At 40.8% G+C, this 15413-nt stretch overlaps 1 protein-coding gene across 1 annotated transcript in view; it reads right to left on the reverse strand.

Annotated features, from left to right (window-relative positions):
* Positions 1–5561: 5561 nt before the first annotated feature.
* LOC140995477 (phosphatidylethanolamine-binding protein 4) overlaps positions 5562–15413 on the reverse strand; it is a 62464-nt gene continuing 52612 nt past the window's right edge. The window contains exons 6-7 of the mRNA XM_073465479.1: positions 14422–14538; positions 5562–5672 (exon numbers count right to left, since the gene is read on the reverse strand). Of these exons, the coding sequence (XP_073321580.1) occupies positions 5581–5672; positions 14422–14538 (209 nt within the window). The 3' untranslated portion in view covers positions 5562–5580. The remainder of the gene's footprint in view (positions 5673–14421; positions 14539–15413) is intronic.

Consider the following 15413-nt stretch of genomic DNA (forward strand, 5'->3'; position numbering starts at 1 on the left):
GGATAGGGGACTCCAGTTTGCCTGTATTAAATAGGGGGATGGAACATTTGCGTGACGTAGATGACCATATATGGACAGAGCACCCAGCGCCAGGCTCTCCGCGCGTCAGTCTGTGGAAACTACAGTGGAGGCAAAAGGCTCCGACAGATAGATAGATAGAAAGATAGATAGATAGATAAATAAATAGAAAGTTAAGTAAATCTACACGTCCTTCTTCTGGATGAACCGTCGGTTCTCCTCTGTTCATGTCCGTGTGGAGAACAAGTTATCTTCTATCTATTATTGTCAGGCATGATATCCATCGTGGACTATCAGGCACACTGGGGTCTTTATATGCAGCTGTGTGTGAGAGAAAGAGAGTGTGTGTGACTGCTTTATGTCCATGTACAGTTTATTATCATTCACCAGCACTGACTGATTCCTGGAAGATGTTTTTCTTGTCTTTACTCTCAAATAACTTTTCTCCCATTTAACTCAATTATAAAACTCACCTTGGGAGGACTTTTTTGAACACTTTGTTCCGTCCTGTATTGCAGCACACGTGGTTCACAACCAGTTTACATGCAGCAACATTTACAAAGACAGTAATTGACGGAGTTAATCGCTTGTAAATATTGCATGCGCTCTAAATCCACAGACTTGCTTTGACTTGGAAGCCCTAGTGACCGCTCTAAGTGGAAGCTCCAAATAAGGCAGTGTCCGGCCCCGCCCCCTTTGTGTCTGTATTTGGACATGCGAGTTCCGGGTGAAGTAGTAGTGGAAAAGTGATCGGAAGCCACAGACGATCAGAGAGATGTCAGTGGACAAAGCGTCATGGCTCGGTTTTTCACCAGTTTGCCAACTACAGAAAAAAAAAACACACTCTGGTTGGCTTATAATGTTTGTAAAAATACACATTCATGATTCGGCTTGTTACTAAAAAAAAGCTAAGAGTTACTGTGAGGTATTTCACGGAGTTCACATGTGTCACTATTACATTAGCAGTCGTACTCGAAGTTTAGCGAGTTAGTTTTGGTACGGACTTCACAGATTCTCTGCTGTAACCATATAAAACACACAGGCCTTTTCAAAAAATCACAGAAAATATTGAATGAAGTGTCAGTGTCTGAATATTCAGACCTGAGAAATTAATAGTACCTCAATGAACCAGAAGTGTAAACAGAGTGTGTGGGAGAATTAGTCTGAATCATGCTCTGTGTTTAGGGGGCTTACACAAACAGAGCAGCCAGTGATCTTGTGTTTCTCATTACCACAGGCAAGTCCTCGGTGTGTATGTGTGTGTGTGTGTGTTTAATGAGCAGTCATACCGGCGGGCAGAGACGAGTCCTCTCAAGGTGTCTTCCCTCCTCTTCTTCTACCTTCAATCAGCAGAATAGACAACAGTGATCCTGATTGACTGTTTTCCAAATTCAACTCTCATGTCCGGTCCAAAGATAGATTTTAAGAGTTGACTTCATCATTCTGACTCACTCTGTAAACTGGTTCTGTTTCACTTATTGCACACTGATCCAGGCATCACAAGTTCAAACAGTCATTTGTCATGTGTTTGAGCTGTCTACAGGCTTGAAGCTGGAGGTTGTCGTCCAGGCAAATGGTTTAGTTTGTATCTATTTTTACATGGTTTGTCCCTGTTTTAGCTTGTTGATGCAGTCACCGTCAAATCAGTTGAAGAGGCTTTTAACATTGTTACGAATCTACTTGTAACATACATTCACATAAAAAGACAAACATACTTTGAATGGGACACAATGGCTCAGAAGAGCATTGTAAAAGTTTGAAATGCCTTCTGAATTGACTTAACCCCAAATACCACAGATCTCTGGAGAGTGAATGTGTTAACATGTGAATTTATCCCTCAATTGTATAGCTATACATAAATAAACAAAGCCAGTAATATATGAGATATAGGTGGTTTGGACTGAGCTTAGAAAAGGTATTCATTGTGCATGTTTGGATGGAACACAACAGTTCTGGACAACTTATTAAACGTTTGATTTCTATCAAGCACTCTGCTTCAGAGACAAATGAATATTACAGTGTTAATGGTGAAATACCCTCTGAACTGGCTTAACAACAAATACCACAGATCTCTGGAGAGAAAGATGTGTCGACATATGAATTTATCCCTGAGTTGTATAGCTATAAGCAAATAAACAAAGCCAGGAATGTATCAGATATGTTTGGTTGGACGAAGTAACAGGGAAGCGTGACAGTATCATATAATGCATAACGATGGCATGACCTATGGCCTGATAAGACGATTATAAGCTTAGAAATGGTAATATTTATAGAACAGGATTGGATGGGACGCAACAGTTCTGGACAACTTATCAAGAGTTTGATGTGGTGTGGCTGTGACAGACACACCATTCACCCTATTACAAGACACTGTACCATCAAAATGATTTCAAAGCTGTTATTTTAAGATTAAAAAGTTACATAATGTTGCTTTAACAACAAAATACCACAGATCTCTGGAGAGTGAATGTGTTAACATATGAATTTATCTCTTAATTGTGTACCATGATATAATTAAACAAAGCCAGGAATGTATTATATATATACTTGGTTTGAAGTCACAAGAGCCTAACAATGTAATGCAAAACAATGCCATGACCTATGCCTCATAAAAATATTATAAGCTTATAGAAGGTAGTATTTGTTACAGGTTTACTGCATCATGCCTGACGTTGTCTGTTGTTCCTATTATTACGTCCACTCTACAGTATGAAGTCGCACAGTTAATCGATGTAGTGGGAGAATCCATGGAAAAAGGGTGCCTGAACTGTTTTGTTTATGGATGCAAAGCGATGAGAGGATCCCCTCAGGTGAGCCTGAGGACTTATTGTACTCGGGGAGGCTTTAGTGTCCCTCTGTGGTTGGAAAGTTGGCCAGCCCAGCTGGAACACCTACCTGTTGCAGGTTTATTTCCTCGACTGTGAACTGGGTCACATGGGGCAGGCCTGCAGTGTCTGTCGACAGGCTCCTTTGCATACGGGGATTCCATGGAAGCACAAGCTCTTTTTAAAGCACAGTGGAAAAGTAACCAGGCTGTGGATATATAGTCAAATTAGTTTTGTTTTTCCAAGCTTCATAGGGAAGAATGAAATTGTTGTTCCTTAATTAAAGAGCTGGAATGATAAAAATCTTCAGTTATTATGCAACCAGTAACTTCACATCCTTTATTTTACATATACACCTTTATTTTTATTATGACCATGTGTACTAAGGAATATTTTCTAATTAGGCTGACCAATCTGCCAGTAATGATCCAAAAAATAGTATAAAAAAATAGTATAATTGTGAGCAAAAATGCCTTTTAACATGACATAAAGGGAGTAATTGTTACACATAATTGTTCCTATTAAGCTCAGTATTTTATACATGTGAACATCATGAAGCTTGTGCCCAGTCACTGCTATCTTCTACATATGTGCAGAGTTTAATTTCTACAATTGAGAGGAGAGATAAAACATGTACTTTAGACACAAAGCCAGTGCAGGTACTTTAGCAAAATTGCACCTTTTAGAGGTCAAAAGGTTGTCGGCACTTGAGTTTAAAAACAAAGATATTCATGTGAATTTCTTTCAGAGGCAGGATTCAAATCTCCAGGTGGACAGAAACTGTGCTGAATGTCTGTGGTCAGATTTGCAGAACAATTCCAGTCTGTCGGGGTCAAACACACACTAAAAATGCTGCAAAGTGGTCAGCAGACAATACTGTTGACATGAGTTGAATACACACCTAAATCCATCTCACCACAGCTCACAATAAGTGATAAACTGCAGAAATTCTCCAGTGAAATAAATCTTGTTCAGCAGCAGATTGGAAAGGAGAACGGAGACTCAAGTCATCATATGCATATTAGATCACTTAGTGCCGGTTAGGCAATTGAATTGATTATACAAATTCCTTTTAATTAATGTAAGTTTGAATAAATTAAGAAAATATTAAATGCCTTTCACATATCATCAGGGGATGTGAGTCGTTACATTTCTCAGAGAAGGCAATATACTGTGCACCGTTGAACTACAGCTGTCAGTTTTTCTTAATCACAATATTTCAACTCTCCTGACATTTGGAGTAAAAATAAACACATTCAAGGAAGCTGAGTGGCAAAGCCCAGCTGTTTTGGCAGGATATCTCCGAGATATAAAGGAGAAAAAAAAATGCACAGTGTATTTGGAAGTACAAATCTTGGCATTTCAGTGGTGTACTGATGGATTCAAGTAGGTGGTTTTTTGGAAGAATGCTCTCCCACTTGGCATGCTTCACAATGAGTGTGGAATTATGCTCCACTTGCCAATTGTTAAAAATGTGATTTCATAAGTCAAATAAAATGGGTAAATCAAGGTCAAGAGCGATATTCCAACCGACGGATACTTAACATTTGTTAAAAAGCAATGGACTGTCTGTCTAACTGTGCGTTGTTTTGGCTGCTTTGTTTGTGGACACGGCTGCTTTGACTGCTAAGTCGGGGAAGCAAACAAAGCAGAGGCAGGACAATCTGATCAATGATCTCCCAGAGTTCATCGGGAGGGCACATTGGGGTTTACCAAGGCTGGCTTAACCACCAAAGGAACAAAAACCTCCATTACCTACTCCTGCCGAGCCCACTGATGAGACACCAAACTAGGGTCAATGAAACCACCAACTAAAGATTGATCATGAGAACATCAAAGTCCCTCATGTAAATCCAGCCTTTTTCAGACATCTGGGGTATTGATACAACCCCCTCCCAGAGGAGAGTTGCTGGTTAGAAACCAATATTCCTCATGGGGGGTACTCTGACCCACCCTCTACAAAGACCCGTGAAGTCTGAAAAGTATCTCCTTGTGAAAGGGTTGAAAAGTTTATCCACAGCATCCTCTGCAGACCTGCCAGGTGGGCCTCTTATGCAACTGTCCAAAGTTCAGAACAGGTTCATCATCCCAAAGTTACATTCAAGGACACTTCAACACGTGTTAGAGCAGCTTTCACTTCAGAAAAAAAAATCAATCAAGAACCTGAAAGTAGCTCAATGTTTCCAATCGGGGTAAGAGTGGTCAATGGAAATATGATAAACATTACACAAACAGCAACTTCCCTTCACCGAATACACCACAGGCCCTTCAGCCCCTCCCCCCTGCCCTGTCACTCTGTAGAGTATTTTGGTTCAAGTTCCACTGCGGCATCCGGCTGTGTTGCGGTCTCGGTTTCACCTCCCACTTCCTTTTTTTGGCCCTGACGTATTTCCGCCCCTGAATTAGAATCAACTCTTTCCACACTAAGTTGTGATATCAGGCCGTCTTCCTTCTCTTGCCGAGAGTGTTCGGAAACAAATAAGAAATCCCCTGTGAGGTCAAAATCTATCTCCCAAATCCTTCGCTGCAGACCACACGACAGATATACAGAGCAACATCAAAACCCAGAAGCTGTTGTAACACAAAGAGGAAAATCAAACTTGACGATAAGATAAAGGCAAAGAGGGCTGACCTTTTGCAAGCTTTGAAGAACTGATGCTTTTTAATTCAGAGAAAAGTGGGGAAACAATCTTATTTACTATCATTGTATTGATATCGTTCAGGCATCTGAGCATCTTCAGTCTTTGTAGTTCTGAGTGAGAAACTGCAGGGTAGCCACAGGCTCTCCCAGATGAAACCTTGTGATGAAGGCCTGGAGATCCCATTTACCTGTAGATGAGCAGGAGGACACATAAACAAATAAATATATTAGGTTAAAGAGATATTTGGAGATGTAATTAACTCAAAACCCAGGTTTACTTTCAGTCCGATACATGCAGATTGATCAAAATAACTTGAAACAGTTAAACCTCACAAGCTTATTAGACAACATGTTTTCATCCTATCAATATCCTACATAAATTTAGTTCAGTCTGACTGCAATCTCTGGTGCATGACAAGAGTATTTCTCATGACCGCTCGGCCCATGTTTGAGGGATCTGAGGCCTAACTGAGCAGCACATGGCTCTGGGATGTGAGTCACTGAGAACAGCACTGCTGAAAATAAAACATGTTGCTGTAATGATGGAGGTGGGAACGCAAGGACGTATTGGCAAGAAGATATGATTCAATCGCCTGGACTGTTTTTTTTTTTCTTCCCTCCCCTTTTAAACAAACACCAGACGGCCATCCGGCTGGTATGACAATATCACTTCTTAGATTTTGACAACCGCTGATTCCCTGCAGCTTCCCCTCCCTTTAGAAAAAAAAAAAAAGGACAAATTCACAATTATCATTCCAAGGCAACAAAACCCTGCGTGCTTTAAACTTGCAAACTTCAACAGATTCCAAAGAGGATGAGTGTATGTTTGGATGTACATAAGACAATGACTCGCTCCGTAATCCAGGGAATCGCTGACATTCTGGTATTTCCGTATGTGGAGTAATTACATTAACAGATGCTCAAGAATAGGCTAGGAAAGTTAATCTTTTGAAAAGAAAGCCAACTATTGAAATGGTCTGAATCTGTAGAGAGAATGGTCTCACAGTTAGGGGTTCAAGTCTGACTGCCTGGATTGAAACATTACTGCTTTTCACCTCTGGCTGCAGCTGCTTTACAGGCCTTCGCTGTGGCTGTTTTCGCCATCAGGGAGTCACATTTTGTATCCTCGGTCATCATGGAGCAGATCTGGGAGAAGAAATACACATTGCTGCTGCCACGCACATCAAGTACACTCACCTCCCATCAATGCAGAAACAAATCACAAGGATTATTTTGTATTTCAGCAGCAGTGCACCGATTGGGAAATTCTGGGCTGATAACGATGTTTATGATAAACATATGATGATATCTTGTAATATCCTTTATCCCGTAGATGCAGGTCCAAAATTGACAACCACCAAGTGCCAAATGCAGGCCACCACTAAAACAGTCATGTAATTAAAAACTATACTGAGACACACTTCTGTCAGAGTTTCACACACACACACACACACATCACAGGGACGGAGACTAGATGGTGCATTCAGATGCACCATGTTAACTCTGTACTGGAATGGCCACAAAGGTTGTTTAAAATGGGAAGGCATACATTTTTCATTACTTTCTTGTTCTTTGGCACAGCATTTCTAACAATAAGGTGCTAAGATCAGAACATTATCCCGGTCATTTCTCCATAGACACATTTTAAGCACAAATCTCAGAGGCCATTTAATTCACTTCTTAATGTAAACGTCCAAATCAGAGATTGAATTGAATCAGGAAATCAGTGGCAGTATCCAGCTCTACTTTCTTGACAGAGAAACACAGAAATCTCCATTATATAAAAGTAATGGAACGGTAAAAAAGTCATTCAGCCAAATTCAGTACAAATTCAATCACACAAATGTATACAACATCCTTTACTATAACCTTTTTCCACATTAAAAATATTTTTTCAAAGTAACTGCTTCAACAGCCTTTTAAGCCCGCTATACAACAATCTACTTAATGAAAATAATGTTTCAGTACTTACATAGCCTTAAAGGGGCTCTATGTAACTATTTACATATATTAATTTTTTTTTTTATTGTCCATATGTGAGCGGATTGTAACTTGACTTGAAAAAAGAGACCTTCACCGTCCCTCTCGGTTGTCTGTACAACCCTGTGGACGATTCGTTTAGGTTGTTTAATGCTACTGGACCCTGGATTTCTTTTTGGAGGACTCGGGTCGGATTTTCTGCAACACTCCAAAGGATGTGACTTGATGCACACTCTCCAGTGCCTCTCTCCGCTCCGCTGACAGAGAGCAACAGTAGGTAATGTTAGTTTAGAAATGGAGTGAGATGACTCGCTTCCAGTACAACACAGAAGCTCCACAGAGCCCCTTTACAAACTGATGGCAGGGATGTCATGAGCCAGTGGCTCATGAATGTGATAGCACAAAAACTATGTTATATAACAGATAAAAATCGGCCAATGCCATCAGTGATTGTCATCCTATTTCCCAATTGGCCAATAGCAGTCAACAAGGAGAAGATTGGCCAATAATCATGTACTTTTTCAAGGTTTTTACAGAATATATTTCTGTATTTAACTCAAATGGAAAAGTAGAATGTTTAATATGAAATGACAGTATTACCACATTATTATTTAACTGTTTTCGGGCTAGTGCCCCCTTCCAGGTCGTCCCTACAAGTTTAGCTTATGGGACTGACACCCTTGCTGTGTCTGGGGTTTGCCATGAGGTAAGGTCAGGTCCTGAGCTCAGCTGGGGAAGTTAATGAATAATAACTGGATGAGCAGATGAGTACCTGTAATCTTGCCAGCTCTTTTCTGTGAATGAGGATTGCCTGCAGAAAGGGCTCCAATAATCAAGTGAGGGCAATGGAGTCAAGTGACCTGTCTGTATGGTAGGGCATGGCCCCAGTGGCCCCTCTGGCCTATGCTTCAGTGGGAGATAATGCACCGCCTCTGCAGATGCCTAAACTCTCCTGCATGTCCAGAACAAAGTCCCTCACCCCTTAGAGGTAGCACTTAGCTGAGGGGTGAGGCAGCTGGGGGACAACAAACTTTACACTGAATATAGGGATATAGTTCACGAGTCATGTGGCAGATTTCACTCTCATGACAGTCATGCATTAATAGTCAAACTTTCGCTTTCCCTTTTCATAGAGAGACTCTGCCTTACACTGGAATATGGCAACATTTCCTCTAACGAAGAATGTCACACTGAAGATCATCTTATTGTAGACTAACGATCAGACGGAGAGTCAAAACCAGGCGCTGCTTGTAAGGCTTTACACACATAATCCTGTCTAAAGCTGTGCAATCATTGGGCGCAATCCAAAAGGAGGCAAATTCACAATATCTGGTGCTATCACGCTGGCTGGTACCCTGCAAATGCCTAGACTTACAAGTGACCTTAAAATAGGCTGGTGTCTGTTTGTAGTGCAGAGACGTGTTTCCACCTCTCCCATCTGCCGGCTCATGGAAAGGACAGATAGTGTGGGACCTGAGGGCGATGTTAAAGTCTTCCTGCCTCCCCTTTTGTTTCCACCTTGCGTCTCCGTCTGGGTATGGCAGGAAGATCAGGACTGCTGTGAGGTGACACAGAACTGCTACATTTAGTGGTGTGGGCGGTGTCCCTGTTAAACCTCTTATAGTCTCTCAAAAATACTCAAAACCAAGTGATCCTGTTCATCGCTGTAGAGTGAGAGGAGCCATATCAGGGTAAGAGCTTTACTGAGCTTTATCATACAAAATTCATAGTCATAATAATGCGATCCTAAAATCGTGAATGTCTTTGTGGATGTTAGAGGTCAGGGGTCAGCCTCAGAGCAGTCGTAGCTCACTTAGAGATGCTTCAGCAGGGCAGATGACTGCTGTCGAGGGACCTGAGTCGAGGATCGGTTTCACACTGTTGTATCTCAGTTCACAGCCTGGCTCAGTATAGCAGTAACAAAATGCTGTCGCTTTGCGGGGACTCCATATTCAATCTTAAAGGGTTGCTAAGCATTTTTCAACTGTCACATAGCAGGAAAATGGTAATGTTAAATGTTAATTTATCCTTCAATTCCCATTTGGCTTGATAAATGACCCAAATGGTTAATCAATTATCAGAATTGTCGTTGCTGTCAATCAGCTAATGGAATAAACTAACCATTACTTTCTTTATCAATTAAAGGGGCAGTTCACCCCACAATCAAACAATACATATTTTTCCTCTTACCGGTAGTGCTATTTATCCATCTAGATTGTTTTGGTGTGAGTTTCAGACTTTTGAAATGCTCTGCCTTCTCTTAAATATAGTGAAAGGAGACTGCACTTGGCTTGTGATGCTCAAAGAACCAAAAACAAACAAACAAAACATTTGAAAAACCTGACAGCAATCTCTCTTTTCAGGAATCATGACCCGCTTACTCAAGGTAATCCACAGAACTTGTGAGCAGTTTCATGTAGGAAGTATTTTCTTTCTATCAAACTACACCTGCCAACCGTATGACAACGCAGAAGGAAGCCTGCATGTACTCATGGAGACACTAGTTAACGAAGCTAGTTAACGTTACAGCTTAGCCAAGGAGGATACCATTATTGCTGTCAGAAGCACAATCCTCTAACACATGCTGAGTTTTTCAGATGTATTTTTTGGTGCTTTGAGCACCACAAGATGGGCCATCCAGTTTCATTAAATTGGAGAGAAGGCAGACATTTCTACTGCAGATGTCTCCCAAATTAGCAACTTGCATCAAAACAATCTACAAAGATAAAAAGCACTTCAGGTAAGTATATATGTATTTTTGATTTTTCAGTTGAACTGTCCCTTTAATCTGTGATCATTTTCTTGATTAACTGATTAACCATTTGGTCTAAAAATTGTGAGGAAAACGGCAAAAATGACCATCATAATTTCCTAATCATCATTAAATACCATGTTTTGACACTGGATTAATTGAAAGGATAGCCCCCTGAGTTGCAGCATCTCATTTGGTCCTATAGACACAAATACAAAATAAAACACATAACAAATACATAAACAAATGTACACTACAAATGCAGAGATACAGACAGCTAGCTCACCCTCTTCCATCCTCTTTATATCTGTCCAACAAACCAAATTAATTCAGCTTGCTATCACATATAACAAAGAAGAGCAGAAAAACAGAAAGCAGAAACATTTGGCATTTTTGCTTAAAAAACAATTAAAGAATGATAGATCAGTTCTTGGATTATTGTTTTAGCTCTACTTTGACTACTTATAAATTTAATAAGTAATTCTCATATATTTATAGATGAGGGAAGTTGAGGAAAAATATAGAAACTTTTACCTCGAACCTGACAATCAAAAAAAAAACAAGAAAAAAACAAGAACACACAACCAGCCAAAATCCGTAACGTCAAAGTGTTCCCTTTAAGGCAGCCGACTCCTGGCTGAAACTCAGGCCTGCTGTAGCAACCAAATCCTGGCTCTCTTGACTCCACGCAGCTCTGATTAATGGTAGAGGCTGTGGGTGGGTGGTAGACATGGATCTGCCCATTACCACACTGCAACATTGCAAATGGCTTCAATTACTGTGGAGTGTGCTGAGCTGGCAGTAGGGGCTCTAGGAGGCAAGATGAGCAACGTGCACCATCCAGCAGCTAACTCCACTGTGATCCATTCATTCACACAACATGATCGTCACGTACATCCTCTGCCTTGTAATTTACCATGAAAAAATTGAGGAAAAAGGACAAGAAGTGATCAATTTTTAATTTAAGACTTTTCCTTTATTCTTTTGTTTCTGATCAATCTAAAGTATCTGCTGAGGTCCCATTCAGAAGACGGGGCTGGATGTGTGAACAGTGTATGTGGGCTGAAACAACACCAGATAGCCTCTCTCAAGGCCTCAGCGTTTCCCCTTCCCGGCCTCGTAACACTGTTTCCCTTGACAAACTGACTTGGCGGCACTAGACAGTAGCAGGACATATTGAGGGCTTGCCAAGTGGCTAACAAGTATCACGAGGGCCTGTGTGCCCACGCCTGCCCCCCACCCTGGCACAGGGGCAGCCTTCAGTCAGGGACAGCCTTCCTGAGCCACAGCGAAGGGGATTCCCTTCGATCACGCCCCTGTGCCCAGTGCCAAGAGCACAGCCCCCCTGTGGTTCCTTGTGTAACAAACCAGCTGTCTCCATCAGATCACTGACCCACATTCATAACCTTAACACAGGAGGCACAGCAGACTCCCACGGTTTCCAACAACAGTCCTGCTCTACCTCTCATTGTTCACCCCCGTTCACTACTCAAGTGATGGTCAGAGATGAAAAGAAAAAAGACGACAAATTTGCGACAAAATTGAGTCAATGACTGCGCTACTGGAAGTGGAAAACGATCATTAGGAGTCTCCCACCCACGACTAAATGCTCTCCCTTTGCAAATCACATCAATTAATGTCATGGGCTATGAAAAATGCTCTCTGTGTCATACCACATGGAGGGAGGACAGACGCTAATAAGTGAACATACTTAACGGAGGAGGTGGGGAGACATGGGATTCCCTCCGTTCCTCTTGTCTGTGCGGGAATACCGTCCTCATCATGGCCAAGTGGAGGGCGATAATAATACAGCAGGTACAACATTGAAATCAGCCAAACCAATCAAAACTGTGAAAATTGAATATTTTTCTATTCATAAACCATGACTGGGCTTTCATTCTTAATATGACATGCGGAGTCTATTTCCATTAGCCTCTTTACAAGGGCAGTTATCCTCTCCAGAATTGACCCATCAAATGAAACATTTGATTAGCCAAGAGTGAATTTCTTAATTTCATTTCCCTTGAATAGAGAGAACAGTTTGCAGGAGAGAGGAAGTACAACAGCGGGAGTTAAACTCATCCAGTAGATTAAGGATGGGTGGATCCACTCAGTTCAATCGCTTCATAATGTGGGGGCAACTACTGTATCAGAGCTGGCAGCAGAAAATGAGTATGCTACAGTTGATTTTGCACCAAAAATATATTAAAATATTCTAAATAGCAGGCTATTATTCATGCTATTATTTTCCTTCATCTTAACCAGTTCTGACACAGTGAAAACCCAAACAATGTGATAAGAGTTCATCTCAACCTCCCCAAATGTAAGTTTGAATACATAAAATACTCCAAAATACATCTCTTTTGACATTTCTTTTTCCATAGTATTCAACATCAAACAGTCCTCAGCCTAATGTGCCTGGATTGTTTGCTGACATTGCTGTCAAAACTTCAAACAGCAGAGACTGGCAGCTCCACTCATTCAGGGCCGCAGCGATTGAAGTCTCAAACCGCCCCGATCTCAACTCAAATCACTGGCTGTGACCTGAGTTGAACAGACAGACGGGCACGCCCCCTGTGAGCTACTCCACTGTATATCCAAGTGCAGTTGCCCACCTTCAGGAGACTTTTCTTCAGGGGGAGGAAAAGTAGAGAACACCTGAAGTTTAAACAAAACAATAAGTCTGCTTTCTGCAAGACAAACACAGTTGTCTTTTCAGAGACAAACAAAAACATTTTTTGATAATAACAGGAAGAGAGATCAAGGAAATGAGTACATTAGAGCCCGACCAATACTAGATTTTTGGGGCCAATAAAGATATGGATATTAGGGGGAAAAAAATTCAGATATCGATATATCGGTGTACAGTGTACATTGATCAGCATTCAAACATTCAAAACAAATTTAAATGCACCCAGGTTAGCTGAACAGCTAGCTTTCATCAGCAGTCCCTTCATCTGATGGCATCCAAAAATAAATAAAAATAATACAGGAACAATAGTCAAAGGGCACCAAGCCTTTTGTGGCGCAAGAGCAAGCAGCATGTAATCTGATAAACTGCCTCCAGTGATGTCACTTCTTTTCAGAACCTGGCGCCTACGTTACCCACAATGCAACTTAACCACTCAGCAGTTATAAACTCTCATTTTGTTGTGTAACCCAGTGTTGTATAATGAAAAAAATAAATCCCTTGGAACCTTGAATCATTTTGGACCACTACTATTGCCATATCTGAGTACAAAAGATGGAAAAGCAGATAATAAATAAACGACACCCAAAAAGCTTATTGATATAACTGGGTTATTAAGTCCACTGAAGACTAACTACAATGCTTAGATCTTGGAGAAGTCTGTTTAAGTTTAATTAGTGTTGACACATCGATTTTTCATTTATTCTGCTTAGGGAGTGCCTTAAACGGTTTGGGTGCTGTGCCTAAACCTGATAATGGTAGGAAAAACCTGACATATCCACTGTTAATGATAACTGACATGGTTGATAAGGTCTTCAGGTTTGGGAGAGGTTAACAAGACATGGTCAGGCAGACTCATGCAGGTGTGTGTGGGAGCCAACAATACATGTCTTGACCCTGCAGGCATTAACACTGCAGCAGCCTTACTCACTTACCTCATTAACATTTCCCTTGTTAAATTTAAGAATTTATAAATAAGTTCAAATGCTCGATTAAATGCTCATGATTGTTTGTGGATTTTGTGAAATGACGTGTCCCAGATGAAACACAGTCACAGACCACAACCTGGGCTTGAAAGTGGTTAGATGGAGTCTGGCTGGAGTGTCTTGGGACAATATATAAAAAATCAAATCACTCATAATAGCAGCCTCAGTAGCATCGTGGATACATTTTCTGGAACCTAATATGGAAACATTTCACTCTAAATAAAGGATTAAGCCCACTCACACAAATGATGCAATACCTTAATGAATATAATGTTGTAAAATGACACAACTTCCCACTGTATGTCAGAAAATAGAATAATCTACTCTCTACTGCTCCAAAAATAAATGCAGTCGCCTATAAAGGTGACAAAACCTATAACCACAAAAACCATCATGAGAAAATGTTTGGGCCTTTAATGCCTTGGCGTAATCTTTCTATTGCTGATTCAACAACTAACTGTTGGCAGTTGTGTTGATCAGTGTTGGTATATGATAGATGATACTGCCAATTGCTCGTGTGGAGTCATTACCGCGGGACGACTTCTCCGGCTCGGTGAGTGACACTGGTGTGTCTGGAGGCTGTTCAAACAACATGAACTGGTAGCGGTGAAAACCAGACTTCTGTGGTGGGGTTGGAGGAGAATAGTCTGCACAGAAAAACAGAGAATCTGAATTAGGAGAGCTGAGATTGTACATAGCAAGATCTCTTTCCAAAGATGCAACTAAAATCTAACAATGGGCTCAATTATTTTCCTTGGTCAAGGTCCAGGTCTATTGTCATATATACTTAGAAAATACCATGTACATTCAAATGCAATAACCTGCATGTGTCCTTGCTTTCTCAGCCCTTAAAACTATAAATAAGTAAATAAATAGATAAAAGAATAAGAAATAAAAAAAAGTACAAGGTGTACAAAAAACCTCTTGATGCATGTGGAATGATTTTCAGATTTTAAGAAAACAGTGGTAACTGGCATGGCTGTAGATCCACAAAAATTGTCATTCCTAGCATTCTTCAGTCACTCTGGGTTGTGGGCGATACAGTGGGCTACAGTTTTTCTTTGGATAAATCTTTAAAGATCAGATATTATGCAAAAGGCACTTTTTCATGGCTTTTTAACATAAATATGTGTAGGCTGTGTGTCTAGAGACACACGAAATGTTAGAAAACACCACCTTCTCCCTCTTTTATTTTGCTACAACTATCAGCAAATGTGTGTTCCAAATAGCCCGTCTGAACTGCCTCCCCAGGTGATGTCCTAATAGGGTTTGTTAAGCACCATCCCCAGCAAGGTGACCAGTGTGAATCTACCTTGCTGTCCGCCATTGTTAATTCCTCGCTATTACCAACTCTGGTAACACAAAATTGACATGTTGTCATTCAAATTGTCATTCACAGGCTTGTATAGGCAACCGAGAGAGACGGGGTAGGTCTCATTTTTCATGTCACTTCACAATCCGCTCACAAATGGACAATGAAGAAGTGATTAATACATGTAAATTGCTACAAATTATTAATCTA

The sequence above is a fragment of the Pagrus major genome, chromosome 5 (genome assembly GCF_040436345.1).
Source record: "Pagrus major chromosome 5, Pma_NU_1.0".
Lineage (NCBI taxonomy): Eukaryota > Metazoa > Chordata > Actinopteri > Spariformes > Sparidae > Pagrus > Pagrus major.